At 39.6% G+C, this 15,626-nt stretch overlaps 1 protein-coding gene across 1 annotated transcript in view; it reads left to right on the top strand.

The window, feature by feature from the left end:
• Window positions 1-5,893, top strand: part of DEPTOR (DEP domain containing MTOR interacting protein) — a 79,134-nt gene extending 73,241 nt beyond the window's left edge. The window contains exon 10 of the mRNA XM_036406674.2: window positions 2,900-5,893. Within this exon, the coding sequence (XP_036262567.1) occupies window positions 2,900-3,028 (129 nt within the window). The 3' untranslated portion in view covers window positions 3,029-5,893. The remainder of the gene's footprint in view (window positions 1-2,899) is intronic.
• Window positions 5,894-15,626: the final 9,733 nt, after the last annotated feature.

Raw genomic sequence — 15,626 nt, 5'->3', positions numbered from 1 at the left:
CAGCTCTGCAGAGGAGTTCTGAGGGTAAGGGGTAAGGTGCAAGAGTTTACCATCCCTTCAGGAGCTGCTGCTGCCACTCTTCCTCTGCAGAGGCTCTAAGGAGCAGAGATTAAAGTAATTGGTGACATTTTAAATGAAACGTTACATTTTTGGATTGGGTTTGCTTCCTCTATAATTTTTCTTAAATTGATAGCTACATTCTATCCATTTTGCAGAAATACAAACTGAGTTTCACGACACATTTTGAGAGGGAAGTTGCTGGCACACAAAAGTTAAGTGACTTGGCATGTGAGAAAATCTGCTTTAGAGCTAGCATTGGAGGACACCGGAGCTGCTTCCCACCTCTCCCACACCCATTTCTGCCTTGTTCTTCTGCCTAAATACGAAAAGTGAAAAATCATAGACTGATAGAAGAAAAGACTGGTTGGTCTAATAGCATCAAGTCCAGCCATTAACCTGACACTGCTGTGCTCACCACTAGACCATGTTCCCAGGTGCCACATCCACACAGGGCTTTTAGCACTTGCAAGGACGGTGGTTCTATCTCTTCCCTGGGCAGCCTGTTCAAATGTCTGACCACTTGTTCTGTGAAGAAATTTGTTCTCATATCACAGAATCAAATAGTTTGGAAAAGACCACTGAGATCATCATGTCAAAGCTATGACTGAACACCATTGTGTCAAGTAGCCCTGGCACGAACCCTCCCCTGGTGCAACCTGAGGCTGTTTGCTCTTGCCCTGTCACTGTTACCTGGGGGAAGAGACCAAACCCCACCTGGCTGCAGCCTCCTTTCAGGGAGCTGGAGAGAGTGACAAGGTCTCCCCTGGGCCTCCTTTTCTCCAGGCCAAACACCCCCAGCTCCCTCAGCTGCTCCTCACCTGAGTTGTGCTCCAGACCCTTCCCCAGCTCTGTTGCCCTACTCTGGACACACTCCAGCCCCTCCATGTCCTTCTTGTAGTGAAGGGCCCAGAACTGGACACAGGATTTGGGGTGCAGCCTCACCAGTGCTGAGTACAGGGGGACAATCCCTGCCCTGGCCACACTGTTTCTGATCCAGGCCAGGATGCCATTGGCCCTCTTGGCCACCTGGGCACACACTGGCTCATGTTCAGTCACTGCTGACCAGCACCCCCAGGTCCTTTCCCAAGGGCAGCTCTCCAGCCACTGTTCCCAGCCTGCAGGGCTGCATGGGGTTGCTGTGACCCAAGTGCAGGACCTAGGACGTGGCCTTGATGAACCTCATATAATTGACCCCACAACTGATCCAGAGTGTCCATATAAAATAAAGCATGAAAATTTTGGTGATACTTGTTTCATAGCTTCTTTCCTACAGATTCAAGGTGACTTATGGGTAAGATAGCCTTCCAGTGAATCTATTGTTTTCATTGAAACATCAGGACAATATTATTATTCACTTAGGCTCCATATTTTTATCATTAAAAATACAGATCTAGACACTACACACATTTTTGACCTTTTTACCAAACACTGTAATGTTATGATTAGATACGGAGAAGTCTTAACATCCTTGAGGAATCAGTATTATCTTTATTTTCCTGCATTTTTTACAATGTTGATGTGACTTTTTCTCTGTTTCAATGTTTTAAGATATACAGTGATGTTGGTCGGTATATTTCTATCAAGAACATTTTGCTTGAAAATGTCCTATGATCATACAAAACCTCCAAATTTGTTATAGCTTTTACAAACAAAATACTAGCATATTTGAAATTAATTAATAAGCCATACTTGATGAGGGAAATCAAAACCAATCACATGGAAGTGACATTTTAATCTGTCCTAGTACTGACTTCATCTTCCATTATATTATTTCTCAAAATTTGGATCCATTTGGTTGATGTTACACCGTTGGAGGTTTTGGCACTGAATCTAGTGAAGTCATCATCCAGACCTTGCCCTGAGCCTGGAAACATGGTGCATATTTTTACTGTGATTACCAAGAGCTGACTAAATGATTTCTAAGAAAGCATTTAAGACAAACTAAAGATAAAAGACTGCAATTGCCAGAGCTGTCTTCATAAAATCATTGAATGGTTTGGGTTGGAAGGAAACTTAAAGACCATCTCGTTCCCGCTGCTGTCAACAGGGGCACCTTTCACAAGGCCAGGTTGCTCAAAGCTCCATCCAGCCTGGCCTTAAACAGCTCCAGGGATGGGGCATCCACAGCTTCTCTGATCAGCCTGTGCCAGTGCCTCACCACGCTCATAGTAAAGCATTTCTTCCTGATAGGTAATCCAAACCAACTCTGTTCCATCTTAAAGCCTTTCCCCCTTGACCTGTTACTCCAGGCCCTTGTGAAAATAGTCCCGCTCCGTCTTCCCTGCAGGCTCCTTTTAGGTACTGGAAGGCCACAATAAGGTCACCCAGAAGTCTCATCTTTTCCAGCCTGAACAAACCTAATTCCCTTAGCCTTAGTTCCTTATTGAAGAAGTGCTGCATCCTTCTAACCATCTTTGTGGCCTCCTTTGGACTTGCTCCAACAGTTGTCCTTCCTCTGCTGGGGACCCCTTAGCTGGATACCATATTGTTTGCAAAGCACCATTGATACTGTAAAATATCGCTGATATAAGAAAAAATAACATTGCTGTAAGAAAAAATGATTGATATTGATAAATGATTGATGAATCTCAAAAGTTAAAAGATTGGAAAGTTGAATTCCACTGATTTGTATGTTGAAGTAATGTTTCAAAAAAAATTATGGAAAATTAACTTGCCAGATTAATTCTAAGAATGTGGGGGCTTTTAAGAGGACCAAATCAGATGATGTGAAGAGTTCTGGAGGTTTTGTCTGCCCAGGAGTTGATAGTACATCTGTGTAATTGACCTAACAAAATAAAGTCTTATGCATAACTCGTTTTGCTGCTTGCTTTCTCCTCAGGTTTGCCAATTTGTCGTGTCTGTCAACGGCCTCAATGTTCTCCATGTGGATTACAGGACAGTAAGCAACCTCATCCTGACCGGCCCTCGAACAATTGTGATGGAAGTGATGGAAGAAGTGGAGGCCTGAGAAGGCACAAAACCCCTATTACTGGACATTTTTGTGAGACAAATAGCAACAGCCATGGAGTGTCATGACACAAGGCAGCAGAATGTTGCTGTGTCTAAAGAGATGATTTTGCTTTTAGGGGAGGGGGCTCTCTTTCCTTTAACAATAATAGCACTGGTGATTATGCTAAGATGTGAACAATAGATACCAGCTTATTTTCACTATGGATTTCTCTGTCCCCAACAGAGACAAAATCAGGGCCTTCAGGTGGTCTGTCCAGCCATGGCTGCATCAGTCAGAATGGGTTCCAGCCTAAGAGGCCATGCATATTTCCTCACAGTCCACTGCTGGATCAAAGCACTTCAGGAGGTGAAAGAGCCAAGCACTGTGGGTCGGGGTGTCACAGGTGGTTTCCATGGGATACTGACATTGATAAACATTGTCCTGGTGTCCAGCTTTGTCCCTGGAGCACGGGTGGTCACAGTTGCTCTCTCCTTGGGCTGAGGGACAGCTGATGAAATCCTGGCTTGATTACAGTCAAACACAAATGAACTGCAAATGCATGAGAAAAGGTGTCTGTGCTCTGTAGAGGATAGTCTGGTATGAATGCTTGGGCCTTACTGATTACATGGGTTAGTCTAGAAAGAAAAGGGAAAAACGTGTGATCTTTTACAAAAACCGCCTTTACAAATTGGTCTTTTGGTTTCAATGCTTGTGTGCTGGATTAGATGCTTGAGTACAAAATATTGATTTTGAGGTTTTTTCCATACCCGTAAAGGAAAGGTGCCTCAGTCTTACTATTCATCACTTTGGAGAAATTTTGGACACCTTAATTCCCAGAAGAGGAATATTTGGAAGGTTGTAGTGGGAAATTCACAGTGTTAGCATAAGGAATGATATATTCAGATTCTCCAGTAGCAAAAGCACACTTCAAATTGAAGCAATGTACTTGAATGTACATGAAGTTTATCAGCACTTTCCAATCATCTGATGTTTTGCAAAGAATCAACTTCCCTCATGAGCTGCATTTGACACTGTTACAAATAAAACATTGTATTTAACTGACTCTTATTGTTTCTCAAACAGTAGGATTTTTTCATTGGTGAATTCATGAAAGAAATATTTTTAAAAACATATATTAAAATTCCATATTCTGCAGTTAGGTGACTCTTTAATTCAATGTTAAGGGGACTGAATGGGTTTTATTTGATCTTTGAACTGAATGAATACATCCTGTTCCACAAAATTATATATACATTTTGCAGGCTTTCTCTGCTGTCTAAATTTTACAATTAAAGCTTGACTTTCTATATGCACATACCACAAAACATCCAATTCTGGGATGGGGAAAGTATTTTTCCTCAAATAATTTTGCAACATGTTTTGTATTAAAAATTGTTCTCACTAAATAAATTGCTCTTTCAGTATGTTTTTCATTCACTCAAACACTTTTATTTCAGAGATACAGCAAGTCTTCAAACTCATGTACTCCTGCAGCTTTGTAGGAAGAGGTCCATGTGTTCTTTGTTTCTCGTTTTGTATATCTCTGGTTGTATGTTCACCAAGAAAACTTTTCATATTGCACTAATATGCAGAAGTGCAGGGAGGTATAAAACTGCAGCTACTTACTTGATACTAACCAGGCACCAGAGTGTTTGGAGGGTTTGTTCAAACTGTCATCTATGACAGTTCTGAATCCTGACTGTACACCCCAAAATTTTGGTACACATGTATATGCCATAGCGGGTTACATTTTACAGATCATCCAAAATAAATAGCAGGGCACATATTGTTATATTAGATTGTAATAACTGTCCATGGTATCCACTGAGAACAGTGGATACAATCTTGTTGTTCCAGAAATGTTTCAGTATGCTATAAGTATTTTGAGTTTGTGAATCCAGGAATGCTTCTCCAAATATTTCTATTTAATTTTATTTTTTAATTCTCTTTTTTTTCTTCTTTTCTTTTTTCCCCCTGGGTTGTTTTAGTGGTTTAACCCCTTTAAAATATAAATTCTGCATGTTAGGTTAAGTTAAATATTACAAATGAAGGATTTTCTTAGCAAAATGCTAATGATTCTCTCTAATGCCATCATGGGTTTGTCTGTATTACATCTCTTGCCTTAGTTAATATTCTGCTAGAAGTTCTCTGTAGCTCACAGATAATTAAGAAACTGGGTCAGAATTTGGCTTAATAATGCATTACAGAGTGCACTTCAGACTGGAGCAAAAAGAGTGGGAATGGGGGCAGGGAAAAATCTGTGCATTTCATTATGTTACAGATTGGAGATGGCATCTTGATTCACAAGATACATTAGTCTCTATCACAATTTGAGCGCAGCTACTTGCCTTCTGTTTAACAGGGATTTCCATATTGTGTTCTCAACTTGACTGACAACCCGGGATTTAATTAATTCTTTCCCTCTTCAGCGTGACAAAGGTATTCAAATTGTGTCTGCAATGAAATTTTGTATTTTGGAAGAAAGGATGAAAAGTAGACAATTAAGCTATGAAATGTATAATTTCCACTTAAATTGCAGTTTGTCTGCACATGGTCCTGCATATGCTCCAAGACATCCCACAGCAGTCAAACTCTCATGCACTTCAGAGGGCACAGAATTTTAAACATAACAGAGCACCTTGCTTCCTGCAAAGTGCCAGGGGAAATGTAAGATTATTCACAGAAGTGAGGCATTTCAAGAGATGCATGAATATCACAGTGTAGAATGAAGCAAGAAACCAGAAATTAAAAGATGAACCCTGGCATCAGCAGTAATAGCTTCATTAAAAAGACAGGTGTTTTTGTAAGACTTACCCTCTTCTGTGATCTCATTTTGGTTACTGTAGATCTTGCAAGATCCTCTAATAAATCTTTAAGCCTTAATCACTCAAATTAGTGCCATTCCTCTGTACATGTACATTTGCACATCATCCATGGACATCTTCAAGCAATGTAATATTTAATTAAATTCAAGTAGCAGTTAAGCTAATTGGAGCATTAAATCAGTGCAATATTTATAATATTTTTCCTGTTATATTTCCCTAATGATAAATTATTTTCATTATCTTTTTCAAGATCAAATATCCTGTGTATGGTATTGAACACAACTGGTTCCACAACTAGTCCCATGGAAGGCATTTCATTCACACAATGATGCAATAATCCACTTCAGATGTATCAGAACTTAATTGTCTGTATTTTAGGTCTGCATAGAAGCTGAAAAATAAAACTTTCAGAATTAAAAAGACATTTTGTCATAGCAGCATCTGAAATATGAGTGGGTGTAGCCTGCCATACTTCTATGAGATTACATTCCAGAAGAGGTTTGGAATGAAAAGGCCATGCAGTTGGACTGTTTTTCAAAGTGTTTTTCTTAATTTTATCTCCATTTTCTGATCATACCCTCACTAATGATTAGAGTGCTAGGGATGTGTCAAATGCTGTCCCAGAATTACTGGTTTAATGGTCAGCTTGTTCCCTTGGCATGGTCTGGATCTCTGAGAAAATTGCCCCATGTAGTTCAGAGAATAACATGAGATCTGAATTTGGTTCCTCTTAGCCTTCAGACCTGAGACAGTCTCTGCACTGACTTGATGTACTAACATAGACATAAACAAATGAGAATAGTCTGAGGTTTAGGAAGAAGAGGCAATTGACTCCTTTCTTCTGTGCTGATAGCTATAATGCATGGAGGTTTCCTTTTTCTTATCAAATTATAGAGTAATGCTCTAATAATTTCAAATAATTCTGGGAATCAAATACTAATTTTAATGCTAATTTTTAAAGATAAGTATTAATTTTAGAGACAGGAGAAACAGAAACAATATGTTTTGCAAAAGTGTTTGTCTAATGCAAGACAGACTGAGAAATCAAGTGTTGCAATTATTTTCTTCCCAGTGTGTAACTGGAGCTAGACGGCTTGTGTAAGTGAAAAATCATCTGTATGTCACATACATAAATACAGTTAGACCACACCACTCTTCAAATAAAGTGAACTATTGACCTTTTACAATAAAATTGTCATTAAAGGTTTTCATAGATCACCCTTTTTAAATGTCTTTAACTGGTGAGTGATGTGGCTTTTATTTTTCACTTACAGGTGTTACTTACAAAACTAGAATTAGTACCTGCCAATTCAGTAATTCCCTTTGTATACTCACAGTGCAGATAAAAATATCATTAATATTCCAGAGAGGCTGAGTGATTTTTAAACCACTGGATTTCTCTACAAACGTGTACATAAATAAATATTTATAGCTTAATTTTTAAAAGGAGCCACTAATGCAAGAGACAATTTAAGAATGTCAAAGGATGTCATGGGAATCATTGATACAATTAATTTATACCATACAGACAATGTTTCATGTATAGCTACACAATCTTTGTACTTGCAAATCCTCAGGAAAATTCTGAAATACTCAGAAGGGAGCAGCTGTAACTGTCAAACTGAATGTTCTCTAGGAAAATGGCTGTTGTTTTACACATAGGTATCCTCTCTCATATTGGCCATGGAGCTCTGAATTTCCAGTACTGTTGAAACTCAAGTTTTATAAGCACACAATTAAAATGCAATGCTTACCTTTAAGAGCAGGGGTTGAAGCAGACACTGTACTTTAGGTAGCACAAATTATTGTAATGCCTCTTCTACAAAGATGCTGCCATATACCCAAAGGTTTCTCATCCTGTGTCACTATAACTCCACTTGAACTTTGAGTACAAGTCTCCTACTGCCTTTTGTATGGACTTGTCAAATAGTAATCTATGGTGGTTTGACAGGAAATATGTTTTCTGGGATGCTGTGGTTAGGCCAATGGATGCTCGGATTTTAATATTGGCACCTAATGTGGCCATTGGGACATTAGATCCGCCTCTGAGCATACAGGGTTAAAGCAGGGCTCTCCCCTGGCAGGCTCTCTTGGGTTCCAGTCAGTGGAGGGTTCAGAGCTGCCCTGCCCGGCTGCGGGCTGGGCGGGGCAGGGGCAGCCATGCGGCCGGGTGAGGTAGGCTGGGCCCTGGACAGAAGGGAGGGGAAGGCCCCTGCAGGATGGAAGGGTGGAGGAGCACTGAGAGGCATCGGGCAGCCACCCCTCCCCAGGAGAGACAGAGAGAGAGCCTGTGCCTGTGCTTGTGCCACCTTGAAATTTAATAGTGGCCGGCCGAGAAGGAGAAGGGGGGGCCGTGAGAAGGTGCCTGGCAGGGCAGCCATGGGAGTTCTGGACAGACAGAGCCTCAGATTTTTAACCCTTTTCTTGGATGATGGAAACCTTACAACTGCTAATCCTCCTGGAGCTGAATGAGAAGACAGAGAGAGATGAGATAAGAGGAAATGGGCCATGAGAGAAATAGAGAAGAACTCAGGTGGAAGAGATGATGGAGTAGCTTATGCTGGACTCTTTTTGTGTAGCCATGGACAGAGCCATGTTTCCTTGTGATACAGAGACTGCATCTAGGGGGAGGCAATGCCTCAGGACCAGGAGGGTTCAGTGTGGGTACCCCTTGGCCCCAGGGGGTGAAAAATATGGGGGGGACAGGTGTCCCAAAGTTGAGACTGTGCCTTTTTGGAGTGGGATGAAGCATCCTTAAAAGTCGACCCTAGAAGCACCTCTGGTCCGTGTTCAGTGGTGAGAGTGCTGGACATGAAAGGAAGAGGTCACCATTGGCACAAGAAGGACTCCTTCTCCTCTTGATGAACTGAGGATTGACTATTCTGAAGGGTGGTGCCAGACCGAGAGTCGATGATTTGGGTGATGTATTGTGTTGGGAATTTGGTGAGGAGGAGGAGGAATGTATTTGTGAAGTTTTCATTTTCCTTGTGTGTTTCTTTTTTTTTTCCCTTTCCCTTGTAGTTTAGTCAATAATTTTTTTTTTCCTAAGTGGGAGCCTGCTTTGCTTATTCCTGGTTCACATCTCACAGCAGAAACCAGGGACAGAGTATACTCATGGAGGCACGGGCATTGTGCCAGTGTTTAACCATGACATTTTTTGGTAAGCATTGCCTCCCCCTAGCATTGCCTCCCATTCTTGCAACCCGAGTGCGATTCCTGGCTGGTGCACCAAAAAATGTCATGGTTAGACATCTGCTCCCTAGATGACAGTGCATAGTCAGCTAATCTGACCACTTCAAACAGTCATTTCCATCATGCCTCAGCAGCTGAACTCCTCCTCTCCAGGGAAATGCTCCCATCCAGCAGCTCTTGCTGCTGCTGCTACGTGCACCCAAGCCAGCCAAGCTGGGGAGCACTGGTCAGAAGGACAGCCCACACCCACCAGATTGTTTTGCCTATACCAGTGATTTATGGATCTATTTAATTTTCTTTCCTATTCTACTTATTTTGCTGCATAGTTGACATTGGTCCTACTTTATTCTTCGAGCTCAAAAATCAGTTATGGAAGATCTTGATGGTCCTGCTTCTTTGTATTTTTATTGGTCTGTTTCTGAGAGCCCCTTTACCATGATCACCATCACTAGCTTTTCATGAATTAGCAGTGCTTATTTAGTAAGCCTAATATTTCAGAGAAACTGGTGAATTGGATGCTGTTTTACAATTAAATGTTAGTTCACAAATAAACAAAGTCTCAAGGCAAGAGAACAAAGTACGAAAAAGTTACCATTAATGAAGGAATAAAATTCATTTTAATATAAAATGACACCACATCTACTCTTAAAAAAGCTGTGTACAATTCTTAATACAGATGGGCCACATCTTTCATGGTCTTTCACAGGTTATGGAGACAAAAGAGGAGATCTCCAAGGAGTGGTGTTTCCTTTGGGCTGCTGGGTGAGTTCCCCATGACTTTCCTCCCTCCCGTACCAGCTGGAGCACAGCCTCCCAACCATAGCTGGGCTTGGAACCACACAAACTCTTATCTTCATAGCTAGCTGTAAATGACTGCAGATTTTTGTTTTCCATATTTTGTTTTCCACTTCAGGTTTTAGAGTTTCTCTTATTAAACAGAAAAACAATTAATTTCTCCATCTATCTGGTAAAGATGTGCTGCATTTTTCCCCCTTATGTTGCAGTGGGATGTGTGATGAACAGAAATACTTTTCAGTTTGTACTCAAGCCTGACTCAGAGAATACTTGTTCTTACCTGCCCTTCTCAAGGCAAAACTCTTCTGGGAAAATTTCAAGAAAATTTAATGAAAACCCAAGCAAAAAATATGATGCCTATTAGTAGATCATACTGGGAAAATACGTAGTATGTTCAAATTATTAAAAAAAAGAAGGAGAAAAATAAGATAAGTTAACTTGTTTTAAAATTCTTGTTTGATTTTTGATGATTTTAAATTACAAGCAAAATAAATCTCTCAGAAAAGAATCTCTCAGATAGGTGCAGTGAAGGGATGCAGTATGGAAAGGTTCTGTCATAGAATGATAGAATGGTTTGGGTTGGAAGGGACCTTAAAGATCATCTAGTTCCATTTCCCTGCCATGGGCAGGGACACCTTTCACTAGACCAGATTGCTCAGAGCCCCATTGAGCCCAGCCTTGAGCACTGCCAGGGATGAGACAGTCCTAAAATGTGCTATTAATTTTCTTAATAACATCACAGAGAGAAAAAATGTTGTTATTCTATGGCTAAATTTACAATTTATGTTCTTAACCCTGCTTTTTCAATAAGAACAAAGGGGTAATTAATGATTTAAATTTATGAACATTTAATCCTAAAATGCAGTACATAAGAATATAGTAAAGATATGGGGTTTTTTTGGGAAATATCTCCCTTTCAAATATAACAAACTACCCAAACAAAACATACCCTTTAAAAAATAAGTTCCATTTACATTAGTAAGTAATTTAAACTTTTTTCATATCTTCTATTTATAAAGTAGAATGCAAACACTGCATGCATCAACTAAAAATAAATACACATGCAGGCTTGACTGAACAACTGTTTTGTCAGTGGAGCTATGGGGCTAAACTGAGTGCTTCAGGTTTATTAGCAAAAGTTTAATTAAGCATGATGTTGAGCAAAGCCTGGGAAATATTAAGTGATTACACTCAGAAGTGCTCAGTAGTTTGCAGGATCAGGAACCCATTTAATTTCTCAAAGTGCCCTAACAGCTTTGTTTTGCCTGCAAAACATTTCTAGAACCATGATAAGATTTTCTTAAAACTCATTTAAAAATTGTAGATGGGATGTACTAGCTTTTATGGCTTAACTTGGAAAGGAAGAAACATGAAAGTATTTAAGATCTTAATGTTACATTTTCTCAATGTCTGTTTTGTTTTATAAGCATTTTCAGCTCAAGTGCTTTCTGAAGATAATGTTATGCACCCTTTGTTTGTTACTGCAGCTGGGAAGTGTGTGTGTTTTGTTTGTTTTGACAGAATAAACAAGATCCTGTTGAATATTAAAATATTCAATATTTCATTTTCTATTACACTCCATCAGGCAAATAGTCTATTAAATGCTTAAAAGATGCATTTACAAAAGACTGCTGAGTTACCCTCTTGATGTTTGATTTTCATGATAAAATGTGTGTTATTGTGTGTTACATTTTTGTTTCATTTCCCACTGTTCATGATTGTATCATTGTTCATTCTCCTAAGAAATTATTTTCTGGGGGTTATTGATTCACATTCCTTATAGTATTCAGCATTCAGTTTAAATATAAATCCCCTGGACCATATCTACTATAGTTAGAGAAAAAAAAAAAATCTTCTGGTTCAGAAATTTTAAGCTGGAAGATGAAGGCACAAAAAACATTGACCTTAACTCTTGCTGATTACTGCTTCTTTCTCAGAAAACAGACAATGCTGTCTTAATGTTCAGAGCTCCAGGAAGTCATGTAATACAGGAATAAAAACTTCATGATTAGGATCATATTGCCCACATTTTAAAGGCTCTTTGATGATACCCTTTTCCAGTAGTTATCATGATTAACTCCTAACAATGGGCCTGTGATTGCAGAGATGACCTCTGGCACAGCGGTTAATGCAGTGCTCTTTACCCAGCAGATAGTCTGAAAAAACATCACAGCAGGATGATGACATCTACTTCTACTTACTTAATTGGAATTGGAGCTCAGAAATGAGGGGCTTGGTTCTGTTGCATACAAATAAATGTCAAGTGCCATTGAAGATGCTTTTGGGATATTTGAGATAATCTTCTGTAGCAGAGAGCAGCTTCAGGGAAGTCTGTGACCCCTCGAAATTACATCTAGAGATTAAGTCCCAGAGGACATGTTAAATATTGTAGGATACTTCAAAATGAGTTAGACACCTATGTGTGAACAACCGAATGACATCCCTAATAATCACCACTTAACATCTGCTGATTCAATTGTCTCACTGCTGGCAATTTTTTTGGAGTTACCCAGCTGTATATTCAATTAGCACTGTTGATGGAAAAGAACATCCTGGTGATCCAGCCAATTCTCAGAGAAGCTGCTGCACACTTGTATCATGCAGAACTGACTATGATGATGTGGTGTTATTAAATGTCTCAAGAAATATGTCTTCTTTTTTTCCCCTCATACTTTTAGTAAAGATACAAAGTGGCCTCTAACCCAAAGATCCCTTTGCTTCTGAATTGTCTATTGACAGTCAAGAGGACCAGAGCCATTTGTCAGCTGAGCTGTAATTTTTGTATATAAATGATCATGTATAATTACTTCCTGCATGTTTCAACAGATACTTCTGCTTTTTGGGTGTTACTGTTTTAAAGTTGCCATTAAAAGTACTAATTTCACCCAAGGAGTCACTGCCATTAAAGAAATGAGATCATAAGAAGGAGCAGCTACTGCAGACCCAGCAGATAAGAACAGATGCAGCAGCAGCTGTTTCCACATAAACCTGAGTTTTATTGCACTCTTTACAATATGGCAGGTACTGTAGCTCCTGGGAGCCTTGAGGTATTCATACACTACCCTACACTTCAGTGATGGCTCTCTCTCTGCGATGTCCCTTGCACCATAGTCAGTCACATCTCAGTGTTTGACATCTCAGCCTTTGCTACAAGAGGAGTTTCTGCTGAACCCTGTAGAAGAAGGAGGCATCCAAACACACATGAGGAAATCAAAGTGAAATTTATATAGAACTTAAGTGCTGACATAAAAAAAAAATCAATTAAAAACACCAATTAATTCACTTGGAGGGGAAAATATCAGGGATATGGAACGGACACTGAAAAAAAAAACCAACAAAAAACACGGAATTTGCCAAAGTCCAAAGCCATGAAAACACCTGTATGCCAACAAGCGCAGAGGCATGCACCAAAGCTTGCCAAAATTCTCCTTCAATTTTATTTCTATGATGAACGCCGAAACACAAAAGAAGGACTTATGAAAACTCTGGAATGGAGATACCATCAAAGTAAATGAAATTGAAGGAAGAAAAAAAAAATTGTGAAATTTTGTGACTACAAGAAAATGGACTGGAATTACATCTGGTACAGTGCAGAGGACAAAAACATGCCAAAACTAAGCTCACAGATGTTGCAAAAGCAGAGGAAAAAAATCAAGGAGGAAGACACAACTTGGAGGGGAAGATATGAGGGACATGGCATGGATACTTAAAAAAAAAAAGAAAAACAAAAAATTTGCCAAAGAAAAAAGGCATGAAAAGGCCTGTATGCTATAAGGTGCAGGCACATGCATCAAAGCTTGCCAAAATTGATACCTGCTGAAGGCTGAAACAGGAAACAAGGACTTACGAACACTCTGGAACGGAGATACTATCAAAGGAGATGAAATTAAAGGAAGGAAAAAAAAATTGTGAAATTTTGTGACAACAAGAAAATGGACCGGGATTATATCAGGTGCAGTGCAAAAAACCAAAAGATGCCAAAACTAAGCTCACAGATGTTGCAAAAGCTGGGGAAAAAGTCAAGGAGGAAGACACAACTTGGAGGGGAAGATATGAGGGACATGGCATGGATGCTTAGAAAAAAAAAAAGAAAGAAATCTTTCCAAAGACAAAGCGAAAAACTTTCCTAAAGTCAAAGCTATCAAAAGGCATGGCATGCCATCTAGTGCAGGGACATGCACCAAAGATTCCTCTATTAGTCCCCATTGAAAAGGAAATTTCATTTCCTTTCAGGAAGGGAAACGGAATCTCGCGAACCCGAAAAGAAAGGCTTACAAACATTCTGGAAAGGAGATCAGATCAAATGAAATGCAATTGAAGAAAACCCCAAAAAATCCAGAAAATTGGGAGATTTAGTGTGTTCATAAAATGGTCTGTGAGGAAATGAGCTGCAGTGCAAAGGACCAAAACAGGCCAAAAGTAATCTCACAGATGTTGCAAAAGCAGGGGAAAAAGTCAAGGAGAAAGACACAACTTGGAGGGGAAGATATGAGGGACGTAGCATGGACATTTAAAAAAAAAATTTACCTAAAGTCAAAAGCCATGAAAATGCCTTTCTGCCATCAAGTGCAGGGACATGGACCAAAGCTTGCCAAAATTGATCCCCAGCCGAACCTGAAATAAGGACTTACAAACACTCTGGAACAGAGATACCATCAAAGGAAATGAAATTGATGGAGAAAAAAATTGGGGAAATTTAGTGACTATAGTGACTACAAGAAAGTGTTTGCAAGTGTTTCCTGAAGAAAAGCAAGTGCATTCTGCAGGCTGAGCCACTGTAAAGGGAGATCTCCAGTATCACGCACACAGGGAAGATGCTTTAGGATTAACCTACAAGCATGTATAGGGCCATCAGAGCCTCACCAAAGGTTTTGTTTCACTCTATTCTCCAAAATACCCTGTATGCAGATATAGGGAGTGGATGATGCAAAACTAGTGCATTCAGCTTTTTTACCAGAGGCTGTGCCCACTGTGGCAGAAGTGTCTGCTCCCTTAGCAGCAGACTTCCATCTGCTTTACAGCAATGAAGCAGTGTGATGCACCTGCAATGGACACTTAAGGGACTGAAAGGATACCAAATTCTGGGACAAAGGAAAACTCAGATAAATCTTCTTCTCCAATTCCAACTCAGGCTGCTGACACAGTAAGAGAGGCCATGGGAGAAAAAGACTCATTCCTATTTCCTAGTTGTATTGATTGGTGTGTTTTATCACAGACTTTCAGTTCATCCCGAGACTCCTATGCTGTCACACAGTTGCCTTTTTTTGGGAACACATGCAGGATGTTTGAAAACTCCCATTTTTTATCCAGAAGAGTAGGTTACTGCAGCTACTGGTAGCATGAGGATGTGCAAGAGCGGTCGCAGAGTGCTAAACACTGCAGCAGTTACTGAGGGTTTTCAGTGCACAAAGAAGGAGACTGGAAAGAAGAGATGTTATCTGCAAGTACAATAAGGGGAAAAAACCTTAAAATTCTCGAAAAATACATTAAGGGAAATTTTCAAGGGATCAGTTTTGGTGATTAATTTTAAATAATGTCATTTGGATCAATGCAGTGTAAAGGGACAAGTGTTTCTTTTTAACATGTGAAAATGTTCTAAGAGATGCATTTTAATAAATTTTAAAAGAATTTTTGGGAAACAAGAAAAACACACTCAAAGGAACTTCAAAGAGTTATAATGTAGGCGGGGTGTTCTTAAATGCATTAATGCTTACATGAAATGAAAGTTCAAACAAGACCCTTCAATCTTATATATGATTCAAGCCAATAGAGAAATAAAACCCTGGTATGTTAATGGGAGCCAT

This window comes from Molothrus ater, chromosome 1 (assembly GCF_012460135.2).
Source record: "Molothrus ater isolate BHLD 08-10-18 breed brown headed cowbird chromosome 1, BPBGC_Mater_1.1, whole genome shotgun sequence".
Lineage (NCBI taxonomy): Eukaryota > Metazoa > Chordata > Aves > Passeriformes > Icteridae > Molothrus > Molothrus ater.
Note: the sequence above shows the minus strand (reverse complement) of the source record. Positions and strands in the feature narration are given on the sequence as shown.